General features: G+C 37.1%; 1 protein-coding gene across 5 annotated transcripts in view; it reads left to right on the top strand.

Annotated features, from left to right (window-relative positions):
• lepr (leptin receptor) overlaps positions 1 to 15,900 on the top strand; it is a 57,227-nt gene extending 41,327 nt beyond the window's left edge. For all 5 annotated transcript variants that reach the window (XM_028444558.1, XM_028444557.1, XM_028444555.1 and 2 more), the window contains 6 exons: positions 8,526 to 8,733; positions 10,344 to 10,556; positions 10,637 to 10,720; positions 11,520 to 11,613; positions 11,906 to 11,981; positions 13,003 to 15,900. In XM_028444558.1, the coding sequence (XP_028300359.1) occupies positions 8,526 to 8,733; positions 10,344 to 10,556; positions 10,637 to 10,720; positions 11,520 to 11,613; positions 11,906 to 11,981; positions 13,003 to 13,797 (1,470 nt within the window). In that variant the 3' untranslated portion in view covers positions 13,798 to 15,900. The remainder of the gene's footprint in view (positions 1 to 8,525; positions 8,734 to 10,343; positions 10,557 to 10,636; positions 10,721 to 11,519; positions 11,614 to 11,905; positions 11,982 to 13,002) is intronic.
• Positions 15,901 to 18,812: the final 2,912 nt, after the last annotated feature.

Raw genomic sequence — 18,812 nt, 5'->3', positions numbered from 1 at the left:
TTGCGCTATCATTAACACACATACCGCAAGCTTTTTCTGTTTGACATGAATAAATAGAATGGTACGGTCCTAATTAATCTCTTCTTTTATCCCCCTGTTCATATGGAACATTTGGAACATTCTGTACTTTGAGTAATAAGTGTTCTAAAACATCAAAGGTACTTTGCGTAATAAGTGTTCTAAAACATCAAAGGTACTTTGACTAATAGGTGTTCTAAAACATCAGAGCCTGCTCAGTGTGACTTTGATAATCGTTCTCAGAGACATTCATTACAAGTTAAACTGCATTGAGTTTATAAAAGCACATTGAGTTTATTTAACGGAAAGGGAGAGATTCTTGTGAAAGGACCCAGCAGCACACATTGAGTGTGTATTGAATTTTCTGCTTGACTGCACGAAGGACTGATAGAAGTCTTCTTGGAGAGTAGATCAGGATCATGGATGAGGTGGTTGGAGATGGACTTGGATGGCAGAGGGTCTGCAGTCAGAGTGAAAAGAGGAACAACGGGTCTAGCAGCTCACTGAGAGAAATTCAATGTGAGTTCAACAGCATCTTGAATGATACTGTGTCTCAGATGAGAGCGTGGGAGAAAAAGATGAGCACTGAGCTCGTGAGAAAAGATGAGGAAATCCGCTCTTTAAAGAAAGCTCTCCAACAGGCAGAAAGTGGAGTGGAGAACATGGAGCATGAAGTGCATAGGCTCAACCACCACCATCAGGACACTGTGTCTCAGATGCAAGCTGAATGGGAGCAGAAGATGAGCACTGAATTGGGGAAGAAAGATAAGGAGATCCTCACTTTTAAGAAAGCTGTCCAACAGGCCGACAGTGGAATGGAACAGATAGAGATCACACTGTGTGAGGTCCAAATCATCTTGGATACTGTTGTGTCTCAGATGACTGTAGAATGGCAGAAGAAGATGACGAGCACTGAGCTGGAGAAGAAAATAGACGATCTCCAGCAGGCCAAGAGTGAAGTGGAGAACATGAAGAGTGAAGTGTGTAGGCTCAACCAACATCTCACTCTGATTGAGGAAAAGGAGAAAGAAACACAAAAAACTGAGCTTCTGGTGAAGGAGAACAATGAAATGAAGGTGCTCGCCGCCACAAGCGGAAGGAGAAGAAACAGAAGGAGGAGGACAAAGAAGAAGAAGACGACGTCAAGCACTGAGCTGGATAAGAAAGATGAGGAGATCCTCTCTTTAATGGACGATCTCCAACAGGCCAAGAGAGAAGTGGAGAACATGAAGAGCGAAGTGTGTGAGTTGAAAAGCGTCCGTGATGATATGGTGTGTCAGATGGAAGCAGAATGGGAGAAGAAGACGAGAACTGAGCTTGAGAAGAAAGATGAGGAGATCCTCTCTTTAAAGAAAGCTCTCCAACAGGCAGAAGGTGGAGTGGAGAACATGGAGCATGAAGTGCATAGGCTCAACCACCACCATCAGGACACTGTGTCTCAGATACAAGCTGAATGGGAGAAGACAACAAGCATTGAATTGGAGAAGAAAGATAAGGAGATCCTCTGTTTAAAGAAAGCTGTCCAACAGGCCGACAGTGGAATGGAACAGATGGAGATCACACTGTGTGAGGTCCAAATCATCTTGGATACTGTTTTGTCTCAGATGACTGTAGAATGGAAGAAGAAGATGACGAGCACTGAGCTGGAGAAGAAAATAGACGATCTCCAACAGGCCAAGAGTGAAGTGGAGAACATGAAGAGTGAAATAAAACTTTGTCGTTAAGGCAAAGCAACGCAGATGCATTTGTGATTGGGATTGAACGTGCTTTAGATGATGAAAAAAAATAAATTATGAAGTCACCCTCTCAGTCTTTTTATTTGGATTTTGAAATGTTCCTATTGGATGCTGACTTCAGCAGTTCAACACCGTACTTCAAAAGTAGAAATATCACATTTGTTTCACATCTTTCCATCTTGAAACAATCCACATACAGAATAATACAAATAAAGTGCAAAAATCTTGGCTTTGAATTCAAATTGATGACAGATATTTAGCAAAAATATCTCAGCAACTCTAAACGCAATTCTGTGTTATATTATAACAAATAAACTGAGCATATTTGTGAGCAGACGACCGACCAAATGCAGCAATATTTGATTATTTATGTCAAAATGTATCTGCATATCAAAATATTTCCTCAGTCTCCCAATAAAAATGTATGTCCTTCATTATTTCTTATTCAAAGTCCCAGTATTTTACAGCTTTAACTCGATGGTTCCTTATGACAGTGGTTCTCAACCTTGGTGGTTGAACAGACATGAACATTGAGGAACAGTCCTATGGAAACAGGGCCATCTGTAATGGGAAATAAAGGGGAGAGCTTTTTAGGGTCCATCCATAAAGTCAGTAAAATGATGGTCCATTGTTCTAGGAATCTGTGATAACCACATTTATTTATTCATCTGAATAATATCCACTGTTATCCAGGAAGTTAGTTATTTGGGCCACAGTATATAGTCATCCTAAAGATGTAAATCCTTGTTTTAATCAGAAATAAAATGGATTAAAAGTGACCGAAAAGGTGGTGAAATGGGATTTTAAAAATCACAGACATTGGTTAAAAGTTGCAATTTAAAGAGACCAAAAATGGACAGAAAAAGTGGTTAAAAAAAAAGAAAAAAGAAAGAGTTCAAAGTGTCAATATTGCCTTAAAATTGGCAAAAACGAGTGAATGCAATTTTAAAAAGTAGGAATAATTAGTTTAAACTGGCAAATAATGGACAAGACAAATCATGAATGTGGTTACATTTTATTTTATTGCTATTTTTTATTCACATCATTTAGACTATTTTCAAGTTGTTTTCCAGTAAGACATACCAATTCACCTATTTAAAGGCATCGCTCTAATTTGGGAAAACACGGATTAAAAATCATTTAAGTGAAGGTATGTTTCAAATTATTATTATTTTTTATTTATGTACGCAATTTATCAAACTGGTTCCAAGTACAGTTAACATCGAACAAAAAAGCTGACATGCAAAACTTCAATTTCGTTTATTCACACAGTCTTTTTTTACTTGAGCAAAAGTGGTGTTGCATTAGCAGCACTTGCTCCTTAACAAGGAAGCACATCAGTCCAGTGATTTTGATTTGTTTTTGAAGTAACACTCATGTTAATACAATCTTACCTTAAGCAGTTTTTTTAACCCTTCATTTCCCACAGTTTTGGGATTTACACGGATTAATAACACATACAATTTGGTCAGAGAATGATTTCTATGTAACAATCGACACAAAACCTTCAAATCTACATTTAAAACGTGTACAGTTTTAATTTACATTATGATGAACCTCTGCTAAATAAGACTAACCATGCCATCCTTTTTAATGGACACACAAATACAATAATAACTCAAACGATATTTTCATATTTCCCAGGGTAAACTGTGAAACCGTTATTCTAAAAACGCACTTGATTACGACTGTTATTACAATCTACTGGTATCAAAATTAACCCTTGCGACTAATTTCTATGGCATGACATAATAGAAAGCTTTAAAATTTTACCTATTTTAAAGAAAAATAGCCCACGCTAGCTCGGCCTCATTTTATTAGCTTAACTGAATAGCAGCCTGAGTAACAACACTACCAGTTTTGGGCGGTAACACGTTACTGCCCCAACATCACTTTTGACAGTAACTAGTACTGTAACGCAATATTTTTCTAAAGAAATAACGCCGTTATCATTACAATATGGTGCGTTTGTTCGTTACTTTGCTAGCAGCAGTGTACTTCCTGTTTACAGTGGCGCTACATATTTTTGCGGTATGCCGTGCCAAACACAATAAAACAGTAGAAGAAGAAGCATTGTCAGTGTGTTTGTGTTTACATCACGTGCGCCAATCATGGCGAGTCAATGCGAGAGCAGGACAAGCTTCTCAGAGTGGAAATACACTGATTATTTTTGTCTCCAAAAGATGCATCAGTGAAGCTAAGCTAACGCTGCGGCTGGAATTTAACGGACTGTGACTGTTATCCAGGAACAGGTCAGCCAAACTATTGCACGGTATGTTGTTGTAAATATGCAGCCTGTCGCGACTGCTGAGTTACTGCTAACAGCAGCTCATTAGCCTATGTTTTTTTTTTCTTTTCTTTTTTCTTTTTTCCTAATATGTTTAGCATTGTGTAGCTGAGAAAAATTCTGTGAATTAGTTTTTCCACATTTATTTTTATAAGCATTTTCAACAGCAGAATGTGCACCTGGAATATGTACAGCTTACATTACATTACTGTGCTAAGGCTGAAAAATTACTGTTTTAATTTTGGAGAAGCTGTTTTGTGTTTTATATGCACATCATTTATGGCTGTTTTATAGCAGTTGATCAAGAGTGGATTATTATATTATTACAGCACTAATATGAAGCTGTATGGACACAAATTACCCAAAATAAATAATACATTCTTTAATTCTAAGTAACTCAAAAGTTACTTTTTCCAGTAACGCATTACTTTTTTGTGTAAGTAATCAAAATAGTAACTGAGTTACTTTGTGAATGAAGTAACTAGTAATGGTAACTAGTTACTTTTTTCAGTAACTAGCACAACACTGAACACTACACACTGACCACTATGAATTACTGCTCAAACATGAACCATCCTAACACTACGTTACACGTTCATAAAGAAACATGCTTTTAACTAGACATGACGAATGTAGAACTGACATACTGAGTCAGTTGCGCTATCATTAACACACATACCGCAAGCTTTTTCTGTTTGACATGAATAAATAGAATGGTACGGTCCTAATTAATCTCTTCTTTTATCCCCCTGTTCATATGGAACATTTGGAACATTCTGTACTTTGAGTAATAAGTGTTCTAAAACATCAAAGGTGCTTTGCGTAATAAGTGTTCTAAAACATCAAAGGTACTTTGAGTAATAAGTGTTCTAAAACATCAAAGGTACTTTGACTAATAGGTGTTCTAAAACATCAAAGGTACTTTGAGTCCTAACTGTTCTAAAACATCAGAGCCTGCTCAGTGTAACTTTGATAATCGTTCTCAGAGACATTCATTACAAGTTAAACTGCATTGAGTTTATAAAAGCACATTGAGTTTATTTAACGGAAAGGGAGAGATTCTTGTGGAAGGACCCAGCAGCACACATTGAGTGTGTATTGAATTTTCTGCTTGACTGCACGAAGGACTGATAGAAGTCTTCTTAGGGAGGAAAGCTTGGAGAGTAGATCAGGATCATGGATGAGGTGGTTGGAGATGGACTTGGATGGCAGAGGGTCTGCAGTCAGAGTGAAAAGAGGAACAACGGGTCTAGCAGCTCACTGAGAGAAATTCAATGTGAGTTCAACAGCATCTTGAATGATACTGTGTCTCAGATGAGAGCGTGGGAGAAGAAGATGAGCACCGAGCTCGTGAGAAAAGATGAGGAAATCCGCTCTTTAAAGAAAGCTCTCCAACAGGCAGAAAGTGGAGTGGAGAACATGGAGCATGAAGTGCATAGGCTCAACCACCACCATCAGGACACTGTGTCTCAGATGCAAGCTGAATGGGAGCAGAAGATGAGCACTGAATTGGGGAAGAAAGATAAGGAGATCCTCACTTTTAAGAAAGCTGTCCAACAGGCCGACAGTGGAATGGAACAGATAGAGATCACACTGTGTGAGGTCCAAATCATCTTGGATACTGTTGTGTCTCAGATGACTGTAGAATGGCAGAAGAAGATGACGAGCACTGAGCTGGAGAAGAAAATAGACGATCTCCAGCAGGCCAAGAGTGAAGTGGAGAACATGAAGAGTGAAGTGTGTAGGCTCAACCAACATCTCACTCTGATTGAGGAAAAGGAGAAAGAAACACAAAAAACTGAGCTTCTGGTGAAGGAGAACAATGAAATGAAGGTGCTCGCCGCCACAAGCGGAAGGGGAAGAAACAGAAGGAGGAGGACAAAGAAGAAGAAGACGACGTCAAGCACTGAGCTGGATAAGAAAGATGAGGAGATCCTCTCTTTAATGGACGATCTCCAACAGGCCAAGAGAGAAGTGGAGAACATGAAGAGCGAAGTGTGTGAGTTGAAAAGCGTCCGTGATGATATGGTGTGTCAGATGGAAGCAGAATGGGAGAAGAAGACGAGAACTGAGCTTGAGAAGAAAGATGAGGAGATCCTCTCTTTAAAGAAAGCTGTCCAACAGGCCGACAGTGGAATGGAACAGATGGAGATCACACTGTGTGAGGTCCAAATCATCTTGGATACTGTTTTGTCTCAGATGACTGTAGAATGGAAGAAGAAGATGACGAGCACTGAGCTGGAGAAGAAAATAGACGATCTCCAACAGGCCAAGAGTGAAGTGGAGAACATGAAGAGTGAAATAAAACTTTGTCGTTAAGGCAAAGCAACGCAGATGCATTTGTGATTGGGATTGAACGTGCTTTAGATGATGAAAAAAAATAAATTATGAAGTCACCCTCTCAGTCTTTTTATTTGGATTTTGAAATGTTCCTATTGGATGCTGACTTCAGCAGTTCAACACCGTACTTCAAAAGTAGAAATATCACATTTGTTTCACATCTTTCCATCTTGAAACAATCCACATACAGAATAATACAAATAAAGTGCAAAAATCTTGGCTTTGAATTCAAATTGATGACAGATATTTAGCAAAAATATCTCAGCAACTCTAAACGCAATTCTGTGTTATATTATAACAAATAAACTGAGCATATTTGTGAGCAGACGACCGACCAAATGCAGCAATATTTGATTATTTATGTCAAAATGTATCTGCATATCAAAATATTTCCTCAGTCTCCCAATAAAAATGTATGTCCTTCATTATTTCTTATTCAAAGTCCCAGTATTTTACATCTTTAACTCGATGGTTCCTTATGACAGTGGTTCTCAACCTTGGTGGTTGAACAGACATGAACATTGAGGAACAGTCCTATGGAAACAGGGCCATCTGTAAGGGGAAATAAAGGGGAGAGCTTTTTAGGGTCCATCCATAAAGTCAGTAAAATGATGGTCCATTGTTCTAGGAATCTGTGATAACCACATTTATTTATTCATCTGAATAATATCCACTGTTATCCAGGAAGTTAGTTATTTGGGCCACAGTATATAGTCATCCTAAAGATGTAAATCCTTGTTTTAATCAGAAATAAAATGGATTAAAAGTGACCGAAAAGGTGGTGAAATGGGATTTTAAAAATCACAGACATTGGTTAAAAGTTGGAATTTAAAGAGACCAAAAATGGACAGAAAAAGTGGTTAAAAAACAAGAAAAAAGAAAGAGTTCAAAGTGTCAATATTGCCTTAAAATTGGCAAAAACGAGTGAATGCAATTTTAAAAAGTAGGAATAATTAGTTAAAACTGGCAAATAATGGACAAGACAAATCATGAATGTGGTTACATTTTATTTTATTGCTATTTTTGATTCACATCATTTAGACTATTTTCAAGTTGTTTTCCAGTAAGACATACCAATTCACCTATTTAAAGGCATCGCTCTAATTTGGGAAAACACGGATGGAAAATCATTTAAGTGAAGGTATGTTTCAAATTATTATTATTTTTTATTTATGTACGCAATTTATCAAACTGGTTCCAAGTACAGTTAACATCGAACAAAAAAGCTGACATGCAAAACTTCAATTTCGTTTATTCACACAGTCTTTTTTTACTTGAGCAAAAGTGGTGTTGCATTAGCAGCACTTGCTCCTTAACGATCTGTGATCTGATCCGTCACATTTGTGAAAGTCGATATACTGCTCCGTTAAGACCTGCTAGAGCAGACATATGACCACATGTTGGGCCTAATTTTGTGCGGATACTAAAGGTAACGCAAATAATTACAGAAAAAATACAACAGCAAAATTACAAAATAAATGTTTACAAAAAGCATACAAAAATAAGTGTTTACAAAAAAACATACAAAATAAATGTTAACAAAAAAACATACAAAATTACAAAGAACATTCATTTACTAAAAATACCCAAAAGAACAACAGAAAAAAATACTAAATAAATAATGAAAAACAGAAAAATTGAAATCACATGAAATGGCAACAAAAACATGTAAAATTATTCTAAAAACACACAAATTGACAATAAAAATGCTCATAATCCCAGAAAGGAAAAAAATAAAAAAGACAAAATGATGACAAAAACACACAAACCCTGTGTTCTTTACTGTATAAATGCTCAGATTGGTCATTATTCTAAATGCTGACATGAATGTTAATAAAGTGGCCCACGGATCTCTTTTTTGTGGCCCCTGCTGTAATAAAAGTTACCTATCTTTGTGCTAGAAATAGCGAAACGGCTTATTTTGCTGATTCAAAACAGAAAACAGGACTGAAAAATATACAATAAATGACAATAATTGTGAATGCAGTTCCAAGCTTCTTACAGTGATCTCAGCAGCACCAACATGTAATCAGCTTAGGTTAACAAACATTCACAATCCATTCAAGCCACTTCATTCCCCTGCGTGCTACTCAGTGTTTTGTTTCTGCCCTCACTCACTCATTGATCTTTTTCTGCTCTTCCAGCATTTCTCCATTCCCGGCTGTGTGGATGGATTTGTAGTTCAGCGTCAGACTGCAGATAGATCTGTGATTAGGGAGCAGATCAGTGCGGAGGCGGCGTCCTATAGCTTTGAATGGGACCAGGAGCCCATCACTGTGACTGTAGAGGCCTACAACAGTAAAGGCAGCTCCACCAACAACATCAACATGACCCTGGAAAAACAGCCCAAATGTAAGTGACCAAGAAATGTAAAGAAAGAGTAAAAAAACAGTTTTGGTAACACTTTATTTGAAGTTTTATACATAAGGCTGACATTACGCTGTCATTATCTGTCATTAACATGAAAAAGGTATCTTGAAGGCCTGTTATTAAGTGTTGTTCACTAAATTATGAGACCGTTCGCTAAATTAAATTTTTTACATCAGAATCAGAATCAGAATCAGAATCAACTTTATTGGCCAGGGGTGTATGAATACACACGAGGAATTTCTTTTGGTGACCTGTGCTCTCTCAGGTAGTGTAACATTAAATAATAACAATCAACTAGAATAAAGAAAAATAAAGAAAATAAAGAAAAATAAGTAAAATAAAGAAAAATAAATTAAAAAAAGAAGCATAAACATAAATATAAGAGCAGTTAGACTAATATGTGCAAACTAAATAAAAATAACAAGATAATAATAATAGTAATAATAATAATAATAATCAGGTACATTTAGCAGTCATGACACAAAGCAACAGGACGCTGGTTCTAAGAAAATTAGACATTAATTATTAAGTCAATTAGAAATGATCATACATTTATATATTTTTTAAGAAATTGGACTAAAAATATATTTTTTTAAATTGGTAACACTCTACTTGAAGTTTCATACTGACTTTACGCTGTCATTATTGTCTATTGATACAGAAACGTATCAATAGCCCCCGGGACTATGGTTACGTTTTCTGGACCTTTTCTACATTTTAGGGTATTTCCTGGGTTAGGGCTAAAATAAAAGGGTTAGCAAGGTAGCTAAAAATAGGTATGAGCTCAAATAAAACTGACGGTGAAGTCACGTGGTGCATCTATCACGTCACCTAAACTGGCCAATGAGGGGTGCTGCGTATGAATAGACTGGCAGTCTATTCATACGTTTCCATATCAATAGCCACGGCAATTTGCATATTGGAGTGGATGGCGAAACTTGAACTCTTTACTTGAAGTCTAATACATAAGGCTGACATTATGCTGTCATTATCTGTCATTGACATGAATAAGGTGTCATGAAGGCTGTAATTAAGTGTTGTTACCCTAACCCTACCTAACCCCACTAGAACCCTCCACCTAACCTAAAAAATGTCAACATAGCTCCAAAGGTGTCATAAGTTAGCGAACAACACTTCATGACAGCCTTCATCACAGCTTATTTATGCAAATGGCATAATGTCAGCCTTATGTATAAAACTTCAAATAAAGTGAGCAATTACACTATTTTATTTATATTTCACTATTATTTGACAAATACTGTATGTTCTTTGTAATTAATCGTTTATATCAGTATCATTATATGAATAATGTTGCTCTGTAAAATGGCGCTAGCTGGTGGTACATTATGGACTCATGACTTGGTTAGACCTGTAAAATCCAGTTGAGGACTTGACTTGGGACTTTAGTGACATGACTTAAGACTTGAGAAGACTTGTTCCTACTTCTGGTTAAATCCAATGTATTATTAAAGATAAGTCAAATAATGAAGATTAAAGTGTAATACAGCTACTGGAGGGTACGTTGGTTTCTTAATCCCGTCCTATTATCTGACACCATTGTTTTTCTTCTGCTGTGCGTCTGTGGGCTGCAGATCGTTCTGTGCGTTCCTTCCATGTGTCGCTGATCAACAGCTCGTGTGTCTCTGTGTCGTGGAGTCTGTGGAGTAACAGCTCCAAGCCTCTGTTCATGGTGGTGCAGTGGGTTCCACAGAGGACCCAGAAGGAGGAGGAGGAGGGGGTCTCTGAGCCCAGAGGGAAAACCTGGAGCAGACTACCCTACACAGAGCAGACGGTTTATCTCAGAGGTGAAATCTCTGCTCTTTTACAAGCGTTTCCCTGTTTAAATTTGAGCAGTTCCTTCAGATGTTTTCATTTATCCTACCAGGTGATTTCTTCGGCACAGGGGACTTTGGATTTTACTTGTACGCTGTGTTCGCTGATGGTGAAGCAGAGCCAGTGTACACATTGGGTAAAACAATGTTTACGTTGTTCTTTGTTGTAAAACAAACATGGGAAACTGGCGGCCCGGAGGCCACATACGGCCCTCAATCTAAGTTTGTGTGGCCCTCATAAGTTAACGCATGAAAACACGCAAAATGACAGAAAAGGACCCAATATTTATGACAAAAAGAGGACGACCACAAAAAGAAATAGAGAAATGACTGAAAAAGTATAGAAAACATCAAAAACACACAGAGATGACTCATACAACACAAATTGACTCAGAAACAGCACAAAATGAGAGAAAAAACATACAGAGTGACAGAAAACTATACAAAACCTATACAGCTATACCAGAAATATACAAAACCACAACAAAATACATATAATGACTACAAAAACTCAAATGGCAACACAAATACACAAATTTACTCCAAAAACTGTGCACAACACAACACAAACAAATAACAAAGAAATACAAAAGTAGACATAAAGTGTCCAAAAACACACAAGCTGAATACAGTAACACGAAAACACATAAAAACAACAAAATACACAACATGACTCCAAAAATACCAATAAAATATACAAAGTGACCACAAAAACACAAACCCTTTTGTTTTTGTTTTTTTTGTTTTAACTATCAGATCATTATTCTAAATGTTGACATGAATGTTCATAACTTGGCCCTCGGATCCGACAGTCACATTTTTGTGGCCCTGCTCCGATAAAACTTGCCCATCTTTGTTGTAAAACAATGATTGTTTTTATTATATTCATAATTCCCCTTTCGTCCTCTCATATGCTGTTTTAATCCCTTTTTGCAGCTACAAGACGAGACCCTGCTGTATACCTGATGTTACTGATCGTCTCCTTCCTCTCCATTGCTCTGTTTGTCACAGCGGTCTTCACTCAGAACCAGTAAGCAACAAACAAACCATAAAAACTGGCAACTATAAAAAACAGCTGATGATAAAAACAGTCACTTACTTTTGAGAGTTTAATTTTAGCGTATTACAGAACTAACTGGAGATGAGTGTGTGTGTGTGTGTGTGTGTGTGTGTGTGTGTTAGAGAGAGAGATCTAACCTAAGGGCTGATATTTAAAGAATAATCAGGGGTTTGACATTTAGCAGGTGACCAGGGTGTAATTGCACCTCGTGTTGATTGAACAGATGGAGAGAAAAATAAAAGCCAACCTTTTAATTTTACAGGGTGAAAAGGTTTGTGTGGAGAGACGTTCCCAACCCAAGAATGTGCTCATGGGCCAAAGGAGAGGACTTTAAAAAGGTGAAATATACTCCAAAATGTGTATTTGCATTCCATTCATTTTTTATATTTATTTATAATAGATTGGTCTTTAGAATAGAGTACGGTACTTGACAGCATGACAGTGCAAAACACGATCATATTTGAGAAATAGGATTAGTGCAGCACAATCAGTACGCACTGGGCGCGCACGCACGCACACACGCACACACACACAATCAATGTTCTCAAACAGAGGATTTATACTTTTTATTGTTAGGTGTGAATTTCATGTAATGTGTACACATAAAAGACAAGTTTAAATATAAATGTTAAATCTAAATCTAACTGTTAGATCTAAATGATAAATCTAAATGTTAAATTATTATTACGTTTACATCTGTTAAATGGAGTGTGGGCAGGGCTGCATGATCGACAGGCGCTGACATGCCCACTTAGAATAATTTTTTTTTTTTTTAAACATCTGTTTATTATCTACTTTGAATAATTTCTATACATTTAGCTTTATGTTTGGCGACCAATTTAATGTTTAGATTTAGATATAACATTTAGATTTAACATTCATATTTACATTTAATATTTATATGTAACTTTTATATTTAGATGTAAAATTTAAATTTGTTTTTCACGTTTACACATTTTCAACAATGATATATAACATGCTGTTTTACATGAATTTGTCTGAAATGACAGAAAAATTTGCTAAATGTGAGGAAAGTGAGCTAAATGTTTCAAATATGTCGGCTATGAAACAGTGACTGAGTTTTTACATTTGACACCCCAGACTGACCCTGAGACACGACGTCTCAACTTCCACATAATGAAACTTTTTTTTTTATGATTTGATGTGACACTAAAAACTTTAACCGAATCTTTTATTATCATTTTCTTTCTATTTACTTTAGCTGGAAATGGAGCTGCTGCCTCCAGAGATCCATACAATGTGCAGCAGTTATTGTGTTTTAATCCATTTTGAATCTCCCGATGTCTTTTGTCTTCTGTTCATGTAATAAAAGCTTCACTGTCCCTTTTTTCCCTGCAGGCGGACACATTCCACCACTTGGTACGAGCTCCAGAAGGTCTACCTGTGTGGCCGCTGCTGTTGCCTCCAGAGAAAATCTCCAAAGTCATTATCATGGATCAAATCAAGACGACGCGCCGGTCCTCTGTGGTGTGCCTGACTCCTGACCACGCCACGGATGGACCCATATCTGTTTCACAGTTTGGACCTGAAGTCGTCCACTTTGAAGCCTTATCGTCCATCGCTATGGTAACAGAGAAGGAGGTGGTTTTACCAGTGCAGCAGTGCCAGAGTGGAGCTGAGAGTTCTGCACAGTCATCAGTCACGTATGCCACTGTGCAGCACTCCGATCCAAAGCACCAGGAGGAGGGTATTCACCTCCATGACAAGGAAGGCAGTGGGAGCAGTGGGAGCAGTTCCAGCGATGAAGGAAACTTCTCAGCCAACTCCGACATATCTGGAAGTTTCCCCAGCGGTCTGTGGGAGCTGTACACAGTCGACCCACGACGTTCCTGCTCCTACAATTCCGTGGAGGAGCTTTCGGAAACCTCCGAGCACGAGAATGGGAATGAGTTATACTATCTGGGGATGGACTTCCCTGCAGAGGATGAACAGAGTGAGGAGGATGAAGAGCAGCCAACAGGGATCACATTGAAAACTTCTAGCTTGAGCAGAGAGGGTTCCGTGGAGTCCCATCCTCTTCTCGGCCCTCAGGTTTCCAGTGAGCCAACGTTGCTGTACCTGCCTCAGTTCAGAACTGTTCCGCACAAAACGCAGCTGTCAGCAGCTCACAGGCAGGACCACGCTCAGCTGTGATCAAAGGGAGCTCTGTTCCAACTGTTGTGTTCTGATCCAACACCACCTACCAAAGCAGATCTGACTTTGTCCCATCAGCACCCGATGAGAAATGTCTAAGCACCTTGACTTATGCTCTATTCCAATCATCGCTGCTATTGTGTCATGTGGGAAAAGACTTAAAAGGGGGCACAGGTAATTGATTTCTTGATTTCTTTATGAGTTTTTGAAACCCACATTACATTCTGTGCCATATTGTACAGCATCTGCAGGCAGGAATCAGCGGTGTAAGGTTTTTGTCTCTACCTACTTCCTTGATTTTTTAATTTAACAGCTTCGAGGAAAGGTGACAAGAGTAATACTCTTTCAGTGTATTCTATTCTGAGTTGGTCACAAGTAAAATTGTGCAGCAGGCCTGCTGTTCTTGCAAACAGCTCACATGCAAGTGAGAACCAGAGACTTGGGAGAAAACATTTTATCTTCTTGGGCTGGGCGTACCCTGTACAAATGTTTGGTTGGTGCAAGACATTTGAGCCAGTTATCAGCTACACCACATGCCGACTACTGCAACTGTGATTTCTGGACTTTTATGTGGTAACAACAAAATGTGGGCGTTGAGTAAGGTAGTTCACAATATAATGGTAACAAAAAACTTTTTCCACATGTTGCCAGATCACATTTTGCCTTGTTACTATTGATATTTTGAACATCTGTACCAAAAAATGTGGCCAATGTAACATCCCTAAATGGTGGCACAATTTTTTCACAATTTTCATTACTCAACCAAAGAAGGCGTAACTCTCGCAGATATTAGAATCTTTAACGATATAAAGGTAAGTATGGTCAATAATAGTTTCTACCTATAGTTATACTAAATGAGTAAGAACAGTAGAACAGTTCAAATACTATTCCTGAAAACAGAAAAAAATGCCAACATTGTGAAAAAACGTGCCACCTCTAAAAGTGCAGCAATTGACTCCATTTTTGTTACAAATGCTTAAAACGTCAAAGTGAACAAGGCAAAAAGCGATCTTTAATTTTGTAAACCACCCTAGTGTTGAGTCAGTGGCATGTAGCAAACATACAACGGGTCTTCAGAGATAAGAACTGGTAGTTATAGAGAAGCAACCTAAATAATATATATTTAAGCAGTTAAAATGCACAACAAGCAAGTTATTTCAACAAGGGAAAATAGATATTTGGTTCTTTAAATATTGTATTATCAGAAACATTCATACACTACCATATTGACTAGCAGCAGATGAAATGAATAACATGATGTTTGTTTATAATGACATCTGTTAGTGATTGGGAAATGCGTGGAGGGAACATTTCGTTCTCAAAGTTGCTTTCCTAAAAAATATGGAGAATGTGAAGATTGGACTCGTGGTAAATTACAGTAGGTAATAAAGCAAGTGAACTTCACAACGAGCTACTGAGGTTACCAGGATACACAGTTCATTGATCGCTGCATAAGTAATGGAGTTGCTTGTGTTGACGTCCTGTTGATGCTCGACTAGAGTAATGGAAGAAGGTGTTTAATGATACTTGGTTAACTTGGAGTTCCTGAAGGACAAAAGTCATACCTGTTTTAAATGTTGCCCTGCTCCTGCACGCCTGGTTCTAGAAGTGTGTCGTCATGCAGCTCTGCAGATGACCAGCAAACAAACCCGTTTATTATTATCCTACTATTCCAGGAGGTGCTACTTTAGATTATGGGTATAACTTTCTGTTTGATAGACGAGCTGACAGTAAAGAGAAAGTATGATTAGGATGATGAGCGTTCCCACTGAAGTATTCTTCCAAGTTTCCCAAGATGCAATTCAAACGACAAAAACCTGAAACACACCGAGGCTAAATATCGCCGTTGATTCTCCACCTTTGAAAGTTCTGAAAACATTTTAAGTGAGAAACTGACCAAGCAGAATATCAACATGTCATCAGATCCATAAAACTCGCAGAAAAATATTTCATGATGACATTTTGGAGACTCACCATTGCTACTGACAAAACTTCTGGTTAACTTCAAAACAAGAGTCCAATTTACAAAAGGGTTAGAAAAAGACATGCTTTTGTTTTGAAAAGGGGATGTTTGACTTTTAGCTCGAAGCCGGTCCCAGGACAAATTTACATTCCGCTCGCAATGCATCATGGGAGAGTTAAGTATGCCCACCGTGCATACTTAAAAAATGGTCCAATATAGTATACATCTGGGTATTTCTCACGTACTCAGTCTTTGCATACTATCTAATGTGAACACGCTACATACTAATATTGACATCAGACTTAGTAGGAGTCATACGTCAGTTTTCAATTTCGAACACAGCCCGAGTCTATGCTATGAATTCTCCAAAGAACAATCTATGCTATACTAACTACCAACCATACGTCTCTATTCACAATTCTCTCAACAGGTGCTAGTTTTTATGGGAGGGGCGTGGCCAATAGTGGTGGTTTGTGACATAAGAAGTCACCAAAACATCAAACACTAAAATGTGATTGTAATGGCCAGGTTCTACCTATAGAGGGCAGTCCCTCTTACATTTTTATTTTATTTTTTTTTAATGTTTTTTTAAAATGCCAAATTTAAATTATTTGACTAAAATGTTAAGAGTTGGACAATAATTCATCAATAACAATACTTTATGCCCAAATAATTTGTTTTCAGCAGGGAAAAGTGGTTTGGGTTTTATTTACTCTTTAACCTCACCGAGCCTTTTTCTTTATTTAAATCACACTGTTTTATAATGTATGTGTTGTTTACTTGGACACTTTACCTGCTTAGTGCCACAATCTCCAGTTGGTTCAGGAATGATCGAGGCTACAAAACAACAACATTTTGCCCTGATTTCCGGTTAAAATGTTCGGTTGACAAAAAAATATCCTCTATATTTTCTTTATGATGTTACTCTGTTTGGTATAGAGCTCTTCAAAGCACATTTCACTGTAAAGTCAAGGCCAAACTTATTTTTTTATGGGACTGAATGAAACTTAAAACAAGTTCTGCATCTGCAGGTGATCGCTGGGCTGCTCATTCTCAGCATTAAAAAAAAAACAAAAAAAAAAAACTTGACATCAAAAGTCTGCATGAAATCCTCGACCACCCAGAGATGTCTTCATGCCCTGTGCTGTGGTGTAACTGGACCTTAATATCTATTTTGTCTGTTTTGCGTTTGAATAAACTGCTGCTGTTTAAAAAAAAAAAAAAAAAAAAAGAAAGACAGATGAAAATAAGTTACACACAAAATCACAGAATATATAAAAGCGTAAAAAAGGTTCAAAAACATGATCGACAGGTGATGTTATTCTATGTGGAAGTGGTTTGCCTATTTTTATGTTGAATAAATGTTTTTATTGTGATTTTGTGTGTTCTTTGAAAATGTTGTGTATAACACTGCCCTCTAGTGATCACATGACAACAGCTACTTTATTGAGCGACAGGCTGGTCTTAGTAATGCAGTTTTTAAAGTAATAGATCACAATAAATAAATGTTTATACTCCAAATTAATAGACAGAATGGTCCTCAAAAAGAAACTGTATTTTGTCTTCAGAGTTTCTGCCTAAATGCAAACTATGCAACTGCACATGGGCTCATGAGCCACCAGGGGGCAACAAAGGTGAGTCAAAGGCCTTGTTTGAAGGGATGACCACTTTTTTTTATATATACTTTATGGACAAAAGTCACAAAAATACAATAAAACAAGTACAATATTTGTTAACATATTGCCAAACTGAACAAAAGGAGGAATTGAGTATACAACAAATATTATTTAGACCATGTGTCACACAAAGCCTGGGCGCCAAATCTGGCTCTTCAGAGCATCCGATTCTGCCAACAGGAGAAAATGAAAATGACACAGAAAACGTAAATAATTCAGTTGTAAATTGTTGTTGAAAGAACTCAAAATGTTTTCCAAAATCGGGCAAATTTTTCTCAAATTATTCCACAAAATCTTCCCAAATTAAATTAAAAAAAAATTGGTCAAAAATAACTAAATAAAAGGACATTTAGGTATCTGTCACTTATTGCTTAGATATTGTTAATGCCTTCCATACTTTACGTCTAATGTATAAGTGGAAGTGCAAACTTGGGCACAATAATGTTGAAATTGTTTGTTTTCACCTAAAACCTGTGGCCCACTTGTGATTGAACTGATCCGTATTTGGCCCTTGAACTAAAATGAGTTTATTGATACCCTAGATTTAAAATAAAGCACAATCTGATTAGCAAATTTACATTTTGACAAAGACAAAACAAAACAAAAACACCTTTTTAGGATCATGGTCATATATAGAATTTAAATTCTATGATAATGTAAACATTAGATTTAGGGAGGAAATTATGAACTTTCGTGCACAGTATGTGAAACTTGGCCATTAAAATTATGAGGTTTATTTTGAAACTTAAAGATTTAATGGATTAGAACTTCATAATTATGCATTTCGGCCCAATTGTAGGAATGATTGCAATTATGTGTCAGATGTATTGAGCTGATTAGTTTAAATCCTTACACTACTTAAGCAAATTAACATCAGAGTCACTGCAGTAATCCTACTTGTAAATAGATTTATTATTTTTTTAAGTAGGGATAAAAATGCGTGACTAATGTGTGCATTATAAAAGTTTTTACTGATTAAATACTGAATGAATGACCAAATCTTTATGGCCTAAGCCTGGTGTTGCATTTCAAGGCCGAAAAGGGGTTTTTGCAACCTTATAATTATAATGATGCAGAATATGCTATGAGACCTTCTTAAACAGTGCAAATAATATCAAATAAAGCCTGAATAACAACTGATTTTTTTTTTTTTTTTTGTTTTTTTAGGAGAAAAATAAGCAGACTGAATTGATTAAACCAAATGAATTATTGTAACATGAGGAACACACAGTCATAAATTAGCAGTAAAACACATGTAAAGATTAGCCAAAAGTAGAAGTCTGTGAATGATTACAAACCCACCAAAAAAAAACCTAAAACGCAGACTTACTGCAGTTAAGAACTCCGAGTCCTAATGAGAAAAGTGAATTCAGGTG

This window comes from Gouania willdenowi, chromosome 4, assembly GCF_900634775.1.
Source record: "Gouania willdenowi chromosome 4, fGouWil2.1, whole genome shotgun sequence".
Taxonomy (NCBI): domain Eukaryota; kingdom Metazoa; phylum Chordata; class Actinopteri; order Blenniiformes; family Gobiesocidae; genus Gouania; species Gouania willdenowi.
Note: the sequence above shows the minus strand (reverse complement) of the source record. Positions and strands in the feature narration are given on the sequence as shown.